This window comes from Mustelus asterias, chromosome 5, assembly GCF_964213995.1.
Source record: "Mustelus asterias chromosome 5, sMusAst1.hap1.1, whole genome shotgun sequence".
NCBI lineage: Eukaryota > Metazoa > Chordata > Chondrichthyes > Carcharhiniformes > Triakidae > Mustelus > Mustelus asterias.
In genome coordinates, this window is record NC_135805.1 from 119,584,702 (window position 1) to 119,596,147 (window position 11,446).

The 11,446-nt window shown below is 41.1% G+C and overlaps 1 protein-coding gene across 1 annotated transcript in view; it reads left to right on the plus strand.

Moving 5' to 3' along the window:
• The window catches only part of csmd1b (CUB and Sushi multiple domains 1b), a 2,043,836-nt gene that overhangs the window by 1,770,768 nt on the left and 261,622 nt on the right, over window positions 1-11,446 (plus strand). The window contains exon 43 of the mRNA XM_078213588.1: window positions 6,535-6,744. Within this exon, the coding sequence (XP_078069714.1) occupies window positions 6,535-6,744 (210 nt within the window). The remainder of the gene's footprint in view (window positions 1-6,534; window positions 6,745-11,446) is intronic.

Below are 11,446 nucleotides of genomic sequence, written 5' to 3' on the forward strand. Positions count from 1 at the left end.
TTTCTGTACAATGGGCAGTTAGGATCGCGAATGCACTGTCTGAGAGTGTGGTGGAGGCAAAGTCAGCCATGGCTTTCAAAAGTGTTACGATCTCAGCTGAGATAAGTAATTTTATTTAAATCCAAAATCCCAGCTATTCACTAAAAGAATGAAGTTGCAAAATTCCATGGTTTAAACCAGAAAAAAAATTACTGTCCAAAAGTCAAACAAAGTGTATGTTAAATACTATCTTAGGTACTCTCCTATATGATAAAAACTTCGACTCACCATAAGTTAAACATAAATTAACAAGCAAATTGTGGTTTATTATTAACTATAAGTTACACAAATGACAGATGCAGCTAAGAGAGAGCTTACAAATTGGCTCAGTAGTCCACTTAGCATTTAGGTAATCAAACTCAGTAACATAGCCCTTCACCGCTCTGTCTTCTTCACAAAGAAATTCAGTTCCTGTCCTTCTCGGAGCTAACCTGATCCTCAACTGACAGAAGCACACTATCTTCATCAAACATAGCACAAGTCTTCAGAGCTTCCACAACTCGGACTGGATGTCATAGATCCACCGATGTCATTTTCCAGTCACAGAAACGGCTGCAGTAACTCATTCTCAGCTCCTGGATCTCGCTTCTCTTCTCAGTGGCCTGCATTACACCACTGGATTTATCAACTTGTACTGAGCTGTAATAGCTCTGTCTCTTTTTATATGGTTTCAACCTGAAATTCTGATTTCTAATGTCAGCTTCAGTTAGATACTGGGAGGGTCAGTTTCCCATTTTAAGATTCCCTTTTCAGTTTTCATCTTTCTCTTTCCCTTTTCCAGTAAGGGTCTCTAAAAGTGCAAGTTTTGAAACTATGGATTCCTTCACAAATTGGAATTGGATGGTAATTCTGTGCCAATTGTGTTTAATTATAGGTAGGTGAAGGGTATCAATTGGTTTTTCACTTGAGTATATATAAAGAGAAACTTACTGGAAATGTGGAGTGGTTCATTTAAGAGGTGTGTGTTCTAATGTATTGCTATGTAAGCAAATATAACACTGGGTAAAGATTGGTCCCAGTATCATAATTCACCAATAGCCTGTCCAGAATAGAATATTGGATGAACACCTGATCAAACAAGTCTTGCAATCACAAGCATGGACTCACAATACAAGACAGTCAATTAAATACAAGCACTGTGCTGGATATCTATTCTTTCATGAGGAACATTGAGTTATTCATGTAAGTAGAAAACACAGTGATATAAATGTTTCATGAATATATTATCTAAAAGGTGATTGCATAGCGTACATTTAAAACTCAATCCCATCATGTGCACTGAACATACATTATGCATCTAAATACAAACATTAGCAAAAAACTGAATGCTTTGGAGCTGAAAAGAGCGTAATTGCTTTCATATGGCTCAGACAACCTCTGCGATGTTGCCAAAATATTAGTTTTGCTTTATGAGAGGATGTGCTCCAACTTCAGGAATTTTTAGAATCGTATGAAGTCTGACTTTAAACTTAAAGAAAGTGCCACCCCTTTCAAAATCCCAGTATTCTCAAGACTCATATTCTCAATCCCCTCTGAACATTATTCATTTCTCACTGGCTACACCAGGGAGGTGAAGTGTGCTTGTTCTACACATTGAAGAGTACTAGTGGTCCCTCTGCTCCAACTCAAACTTGACATCAGTTACAGCCAAAATTGAGCGACTCCTGTGGGAAAAATGGCACTGCGTGGCTGCGGAATGGAAAGAGCTGTCTGCCAGCAACCACACCATTTATCACAGCAAGTGGGTGCCTTTTTTAAACAGAAAAATGAAGCGAAGCATCAATGAACTGCACTTCTGCTTTTCTTATGCTGAATAATGAAAAGCTTTCCGCAAATAAATAATCAGTGTTTTACTGATGTAAACAGGAATGGAAGGTATTGGAAGCAGTTCAGAGAAGGTATTTAATTCCTGGGATGAAGGAGTGTTCCCGTGAGGAAAGATTGAACTGTTTGGGCCTATGCTGACTGGAGTTTAGAAGCCTGGAAGATGACCTTATTGACACATATAGAATCCTGAGGGGGATTTGACAGGGCAGACGCTGAGAGCAAAATTCCCCTCATGGGAGAATCTAGAAGTAGACGACTGGGTTTAAAAATAAAGAGACTACCCTTTGAGATTGAGATGGAAAATTTCTTCTTGGAGTGTCGTGAACCTTTGGAATTCTCTTCCACAAGAGAGCAGTGAGCTTTGGTCATTGAACATATTCAAAGTTGAACTAAACAGGTTTTTGATCGACATGGGAGTCAAGAGATGTGAGGGACAGGCAGTAGAGTGGCTTTGAAGGCCACAATCACATCAGGCTTGATCTTATTAAATTACAAACCAGAACTAAATGATGCTATTTGCTGAAGCACCTTGCAAAAAGTTAAAAATGAAAGAATCTACAACATGAGATTAGGTGCAGAGTGTTATGGCAAGCTATTCAATGGATCTAGTGTTTCCTAGGAGGTGAGAGTTGGTTGGAATGGAGTTGAATTCCAGAAATACGAAGAAAAATTAATCGTCTAGAGATTTTCATTATTTGTGGATCGGGAAAATTTATGGCGGATTTTCCCTCACGAGGTTAAATGAGTAAGGTAACACATGGGATAAATTCTGCATAGTCTGCAAAAGCAGCAGGCTTGCTGGCCTTTTGTTGTTCCTTGCATTATGCAGTGGCAAAATTGTGAGAATCTGTGATGTACAATCCCATAGACATCTGAAACCCAGGATTACAATGTGCCACATGTTTTGGCAATGGTTTTTTGGGCAGGCTGCTAAATAAATTATACAATCACATAATATTAAACCACAGAAATAGAGCCTTCAAGGCTACGTGTAGTAGATTGTTCTTCCTGAGGTCTAGGGGAGGGGCTAAGGAGTGTGAAGAATGAGTGTCAAAGGTAGTGTTGTAGATAAAAAGAAGTAACTGATAAATTCCAGGAGATGAAATAGCTGCATAAAAGTACATACCCTGATATACGGTACCCTGCAGGCTAAAACAGTTGATGTGGAGACAAGCATCCGTGTGAAGAAATGATGCAGTATAGTTAGATGGAGATAAAAATGCTTTGTTATATTTGGCACATAATGTGTGATTGTTTTTGCTTCATTTCCAGCTCAGTAATAAATTCTTTCATTCAGAGCCTTGTGCCAAATAATGGAAAGGAATACTTAGCAGTATCAATTAACCTAGATGAGCTTCTGACTGAACCTTTTTTTCCGACTGAATAGAACATTAATTAAACTGGACACCTGCATCACACACCATGCGTTGGCTTAATCCTCCGGTTAATTTACTGCATTAAATGTGCCAGGGGCAGGATTGCAATGATGTCAAGCGACTTGGAGATAATGTGGTGAACCAATCTAATCTTGAGCTATTATCATGTCCTTTCACATTGCTGGAGTGGTAGGGTAAACACTGCTCTCATCTATAGGGTGAAAGGTAATGCCCTCGCTCCCCTGACTCATGTATGGGCTGGGAGAGCAGGGAAGTTAAAATGGGGCAGGAAGGGTGGAGAGCCTATTGCTTTCCCAACTCCACCCAATTAGGTTCAAAGAAAGGATCAGGGACTGGCTTCTGGCTTGAAGACCAATTGAGGTCCATAAATGGTCAATTAAGGGCCTCTTAAGGGCATCAGCTCACTGCCACAAGGGTGCCATACCATGTGGGCAATTGTCCAGGTAAATTTTGACAGACCTGCCAATTGCCCTGGGGGGGAGGGGGCAGGGTCCTTCTTGCTCAAGAATCCCATGTCCAAAGAGGGGACCCACTGGTAAAAGGGCCATCCCCATGGGGAAATCCCTTCCCCATTTCACCTCAAACCAAACACGTTCACCTCCCCTCAATGGGGCTTGCCTGACTCGTCCCAATGAGCTTGCTCTACTTCCTTCTGCGCCTTGAGACCTACTGCAATACTGGTAGTGGCCATTGTTTGAGACCAGAATTTTAGGCCCACAAATATCTCCAGAATTTTGCAGGGCTTTAGGAGGTTTAAAAGTTAGGGAAGCGTGAATCCTTGGAGGGATTGGAATAAAAGAGCGACAGGCAATGCCGGAGAAGGAGCCATTGTAGGCCTGTGGACTGAGGGATGATGGGTAAACAAGATTGGTACATGTTAGAATACAGGCAGCAGAGGATGAACTAAGTTTATGCTGGGCGTAGGGTGGGAAGCCAGCAGGAGAATGGTGGGATAGCTGAGCCTGGAGACATCAAAAGCATGGTCGAAGGTTTCAGCAGAATGTAAGCTGAGGCAATGGGGAGAATAGGCAATATTATGTAGGTTGGTTAATTTGTTCAAATTCAACTCCTTTGGTGAACAAATTTTTAAAACAAATTACTCAGTTTAGGTTTATTCTAAGAATTTGATGTAAATTTGGAATTTGGCTAAAAGCGCCACGAACCTCTTGAATTCTTCATAATTTAGTAAAAATCTCACACATTAGAAAGATCTAAATTTTATGTTCTGGCACTGAACCTGTCCACTTACAACATCTAAATTTAATTCCCCAGTTTACAATTGGTTGATGCAATTGGATTCTTGCTTCTTAGCAGTTCATAGTGATGTCTGCTAGGACGAGCATGTCGTGGATGGTAGACAAACGGGGCAATAGAACTTGGAGAAAACAAACTAAAAAAAATCTTGCACCCTCTTAACCCACTTCTTTCATCTGAGGCAAGTGTGGCAGAGACTGCCATGCATGCCAGAGTGCACCACATGATTCACAATGGGTGGTGTTTCACACACAGCTGAACACCAGGGCGCAAGCCATCATCTCAAGAGAGGAAAACAGCTATATTGCTTGGTGATACTTGCTGACGCCGAAGAATGACTGACCAAAGCTAGCCAGTACTCATGCAGTTCTACCTAGTGCACCTTCAGGAAAGAATGGGATAAAATGGATCAAGGAGCAATAGTAGCTGGTCATGTGTTTCAAGGATTTAACACATGGCGTGTTGAATAATTCGGATATGATGTGAAGTACATAACTTACATAGATTTGCATGTCACAGATAATGTGTGTTTTTCCAAAGGGTTTTGTCACTTGCTTGTTTACATATTTTGGGGGTTTCAATGGCTCCGCCAAGGTGTCAACACATTTAAAATAGATTGGTACAGAGAGAGAAGAATTTCAGACTGCTATAAGCTAGACACTTGTATATTTGTGTACAAGATAAATGTGAAAATTGCAAACAGAGAGTTTTCAGACAAACTAGTAAGTAGTTGTTTGCTGGTATCCCACAGTGTAATTCCAGGGCCTATTGTTTATAAAGATTTTCAATTCTGTCCATGTTTTTAGTGCCCAAGTTAAGGTTTGGGTCAGCATATTCATGAAAGTTTAGGTTTGAGGAATTTGAAGTACCTTTTTAATTTTGTATGTAAGTAAACAGTTGCACTGTAGCAAAATATTTCCTCCACATCCTAACTCAGAAGAGTTGGCATGCTGCCTTATATTTTGCATATGTACAGTGAGGAGAAATAAAGCACTCTGTGAATACCAGACAGCAACCAGTCTGCCTTTTAGCTGAAGTGCTAAATTGTATCACAAGTATTGAATGCTTTTCAGTACTTTTAATTGTTCAAGGTTAATTGTGAGAAGTTGATCCAGCCCTACAATAACATTTTTCAGCCAGTCCAAGTCCACTGATATCATAAAGTGGAAGCATTAAGTTTATATTACATGTCGATTCTTTGAGCGATGTTTCCAGTCAGGAGTGGTGGTGCCTGCAGGAAATGCTATGATTTTCAATCCATTTAAATTGGGTAGGTTGTAAACCCCAGTGAAGGCCTTTGGTTTTCCAGCCACTGAATGCTGCTCCATGCAGGGAACACCAATTGGGGATCAACCTTCTCTGAGAATCGGCACGAAGGCACAGTGGTGAGCACTTTTGCCTCACAGCGCCAGGGACCTGTGTTCGATTTTGGCCTCGGGTGTGTGTGTGGAGTTTGCACGTTCTCCCCAAGTCTGCATGGGTTTCCTCCAGGTGCTCCGGTTTCCTCCCTCAATCCAAAGATGTGCATGGCGGATTGGCCATGCTAAAAAAAATTGCCACTGAGTGTCAGGGTGATTAGTAGGGTGAATACGTGGGGTTAAGGGGATTGTTGTCAGTGCAGGTCCAAATGGCTTCTGTCTATACTGTAGGGATTCTATGAGAATCAACATTCTCTGACCAATATTGTGGAATGTTTCTGAACACTTTATATTAGACTTTTATGCCATTGTTCTCAACCACTCAAATTTTGGCCACCTGACCAGATGATTTTTCTTTCATGTTTTGTATAACAATGATGAAATCTCCCCTTTAATTCTGATGGTTAGTGGTAACTCTATCCACTGTGAAAGTACACAGTGCAGATACTTGAGATAAGCACAAACTATGTAATCTTACAGTGCAACAGCAAAACTTACAAAAATGTTTTTATGTGAGAGTACCAAGTTGAGTAGTAATATTAATAGTTGTTGGAGTACTTTATCGTTTTTGTAGCTAATAAATGTTTTCATCAATGCAGGTGCAGTCATTCAGTTCCTGAACTTTTCGACTGAAGCCAATCATGATTTCTTGGAGATTCGGAATGGGCCGCATTACACTAGTTCTTTAATTGGACGGTTTAGTGGGATAGATCTCCCACCCATGCTGCTTAGTACTACTCATGATACCGTTGTTCACTTCTACAGTGATCACTCGGAGAATAAGCAAGGATTCAAACTTACCTACCAAGGTAAGAAAAACGATAAACAAATTTTGATCAGAATGGCAGTAGTAACAAGTCCACTGTTTGTATTCACTGGAGACAAAGTGGCATAAGCAGAACCTGCAGATTTTGAAGATTTTGTTTCTGCCTTAGGATAGTAGTAAGAATCTGAAATAAGCCCCAGCAGAAACTCCTCACATTGCACTTTTGTGGTTGTGTCCCAAAGGTTTGAGTAATATTCCAATATAGTTCATAGAATCATAGAAACCCTACAGTGCAGAAGGAGGCCATTCGGCCCATCGAGTCTGCACCGACCACAATCCCACCCAGGCTCTACCCCCACATATTTACCCACTAATCCCTCTAACCTACGCATCTCAGGACTCTAAGGGGCAATTTTTAACCTGGCCAATCAACCTAACCCACACATCTTTGGACTGTGGGAGGAAACCGGAGCACCCGGAGGAAACCCACGCAGACACGAGGAGAATGTGCAAACTCCACACAGACAGTGACCCGAGCCGGGAATCGAACCCAGGACCCTGGAGCTGTGAAGCAGCAGTGCTAACCACTGTGTTTTCAATTGAAGGACAGCAGCATGAATGGGAAAACACCTTTCCAATGTATACTTTCCTGATGGGATATTTAAATGGAATGTTGACCTGTATGGCCTGGATAAATGTAAAGAAGACGATTGAAAGTTGTGAAATGTTACTTAGATATGGGTAGACAAGAGGAGAAATATTAAGTTTCTATAATAATATATTAATAAGGAAAGGTCCTGAAAATGTGCAGTTGACTGGATCCCTTCCTCCAGCACAGTGGTTAGCTGTGACTCACAGCGCCAGGGTTCAATTCCAGCCAGGTGACTTTCTACGTGGATTTCCCACAGTTCAAAGATGGATTAGGCGGATTAGCCATACTGAATGCATAAGGTTCTGGAGATAGGAATGTAGGTCTGGGTAAGATGCTCTGTCGAAGAGTCAGTGCAGACTTGATGGGCCGAATGGCCTCCTTCAACACTATAGGGATTCTATCATTCTATTTGAGGGCTCTCATTAACATTAGTCGTAAGTTCTTTGGCTCTAAAATTAATGTTTTATTGTGTAATGTGTGAACAAAAAGAATAGCAGATGTTCTGATAGTTTTGTGCCTGTCCTTCCTTTTGTTTTATAAGTGTCGAAACAGAAGTTTTATTGTAAAAAGTTAAAATATGCATGAAAAATTGGCTGATTTGCATTAGCATCAGTTTTGAGAATCTCCCTGAGGGAGCGCAGCTTTGAGGTATAGTTCATAATGCAAGAAAACTCTTTTAACAGTTGGAAAGATTCACAGCAAATCCCCCTCTCAAGGCTGGAACAAGCCTTTTGTCTTGTGGCAGCATTCACACTTGAGGCTTTGCAGGGTTCTAATCCTGCTCCAGACAATCCCTGTGAGAGGAGACTGGCATTCAAGCTCTGAATTCTGGATTGATATCCAGCAGGCTGATCATGTCCGATGAGTGGGGACATCCCTGAATCCCTCATCAGTTGGCTCATGAGAGCCCATAAAACCCTGGTGCCATACAAGAGTAACCACTCTATTAGCCATTATAAAGATGGTTCTGTTCATGGAAAGAGTGTTGACATTTTGTCAGGCTGTTAATCAGTCTGCAAATCTTTCCACTGCTACACACTGCTCTCTCAGGGAAAATAGTTAAGATAAGAAAGCAGCATGTTCAGTGTGTACTTCCTTACAGGAAATTTATCAAGAGATAATTTAATTTTTTTTAAATGCAGGTTTAACATGCAAAAATGGATTGTGAATAGTGTACTAAAGTGAGAGTGGATGACATTTTTAGCATATTAATCATGCTTCAAACATTAAAGGATCTGCAGAAAATGTTGATCTCATTGGTTTGACTTAAAGATTTCAAATAATTTGGATTACCTGTCACAAAAAAGTAGTGCTGTCAATGTTTCATGTCATCAGGAAGCCATTTAAATGATACTAAGGAATAAGAGCAGATAGTAAAGCTAGACAATTGTACTTTGAATTGTCTCACTAAATCTTGTGGACAGAAACACTGCCAAATTCATCAATCACAGGCAGGTAGTAAAACTTGTCTAATGGAGTTTTCTATTAAAAAGGTTACCCATGAACACAGGAACAGGAGTAGGCTATTCAGTACCTTGAGCCTGTAGCACCACTCAATTAAATCAATGTTGATCTGTATCGTAACTCCATTTATCCACTTTATAGAAAGAAATCGTTGAAGAGTACAGCACAGAAGATGGCTAGTCATCCCACTGAGTCTACACTGGTTGTTTTGAAGAGCATTCTGGTTCATTCCACAGCCTTGCTCATTCCCCATGTCTGTTTTCTGATAGTAATCTCAATCCCACATTCCTGCCTGCCCCCAATAACCTTTTACCCCTTTGCTTATAAAGAACCTATCTACCTCTGCGATAAAAATAAAAATATTCAAGATGACAACTTCAAAGGGACAACCACCAGAAGAATGATGATGGGTATGCACAATGAAACAATTTGTGCATTGGAAGGTCTGCCGGGAATCCCTCAAAAATGCCAAGGAGAATGGACGGCACAGGATGTTGTGCAGAGCTTGGGACCCATCCTCTCCAGTATGGAAGTGGTTGCAAACCTCATTTGCAACCATGATGCAGCATCTGCTAACTGATGTTGCAGCCTCCATTTCAGCAGCCAACCAACATTTGAAGGCTGTGCAGATTATAATGTGCAAAGAAGTTGGAAGGATATCAGAGCAGTCCAGCAAACTGTCCCTCAGTGGATTAGTAGAGGTGCTGAGAAACTGTCCTGGGGAATGAACGTGTTTTTGTGAAGAACAAACCCTCTGTCCTCTCGGGAAAACTGCATTCTTGCTTCCATCGCTCCCAGTCTGTCAGTGCCCTTGCTGTTGCCTATCAGCTAACCCAGATATCTGGTGTCCATGCCAAGGTGGTTCTGTCTACAGATGGAACATGTTGGCACAGAACTGTTCCGGGTTATCTTGCAGCCAGTGGGAAAACACCAGCTAAACTGGGCAAAAACACCTGGGAGATAGGAACTGTTTTTTGCAGAAGCCTTGAAGTCAACAATAGGTCATTCAGGACATGCCACACCAATTCCTGTCGACATTTCTAATATGGGATTGTGTTTGTCAGTGCTCTCCAGCATTGATCTTATTGGAGTTTCTGTGGTCAGTTGACAGGCATCTTATTTGCATGGGGGCTGCAGGTACTTGCAGATAGATAGATCTCTGACACGCAATTGAATCATAGAATCATAGAATCCCTACAGTGCAGAAGGAGGCCATTCGGCCCATCGAGTCTGCACCGACCACAATCCCACCCAGGCCCTACCCCCACATATTTTACCTGCTAATCCCTCTAACCTACGCATCTCAGGACTCTAAGGGGCAATTTTTAACCTGGCCAATCAACCTAACCCGCCAACCCCACGCAGACACAAGGAGAATGTGCAAACTCCACACAGACAGTGACCCAAGCCGGGAATCGAACCCGGGACCCTGGAGCTGTGAAGCTGCAGTGCTAACCACTGTGCTACCGTGCCGCCTGTGCTACAAACCGTGCTACAAACTGCCTCAGGGAACCAAAAAGCCCTTCGCTGGCACTCTGGAAACAAGAGAACAACTCCGTTATCTCCAACAACTCAGTCATCTCCCTTTTTATTGCCCTGTTGAAAGGACAACATCAGATTGAAATTTTAAAAAATTCTTCCTTCACAGCTCCATTCTGCAACATTTGTCGATACAAAACAGTCCCCTAGTGAGACCTAGTTGTGGCTTTCTATGAAGATGCATATCAATATGTATCATGTTTCTCAGTGTACTGCTATTCAGTCCAAGTACAACAGATCCCTTTGGATGAAGTGCAACTGCCAACCTGTGGTGCCTCCACCCTGACATCTCCCACTTGGTGTTATTGAACTAAGTCATGTTAGAGTCATGACGAAAGTCTGGTGGACATCATGAAAAAATGTTTAGCCCCTATTATAATGGCAATAGCCCATCCACTGATGTGGACTACTTTATGATTGCCTCTTTGTCTGCCCTTTTTACTGCCTTCTTTAACAAATCTTTCGCAATCTATGCTACTCATTACCATTAATAAAATCTGCCTTGATTTTCATGAACATGGCACCAAATCAAATACATTTTGCAAATTCATATACTTAGCATCTACTACATTATCTCTTCAAAGCACATCATTACATTTGCCTTTTGCAAATCTATGCTGGCAGTTTTTAATTAACTGACACTTCTTGCTCCCACATCATTTTATTTTATCCTGTAGCATCACCTCCAGTAGCTTGCCCATGAGACATGTTAGAAATATCTTTCATACTTTTCAGTCGGACATGAAAATAAAAAGTCCCACTTTAATTAACTGAAATGCACAAGCATCTCACTTGAGTTAGAAGAAGCATCATGACCATCTGTGGGCTCTATGTTATGTCTCATAATGAAGTTTCATTACTTCTTTGATTAAATGTGAGAGCCTAAGTGAGTACTCAGTACATTTAGCTTCCAGTGAAAAAAACAATACTTGCAAAAAAAACTTATTTTGAAGAGGCCTATATGCAGAATTCAACTATTTTAAAGCATTGCATTAGTGATGAGTAAAGCAGTATGAAATACAAATATAGCTGAAAAATAAAACCCTACAGAAGTTTCAAAGGTTTTTGATTTAGATGCATGATATGAATT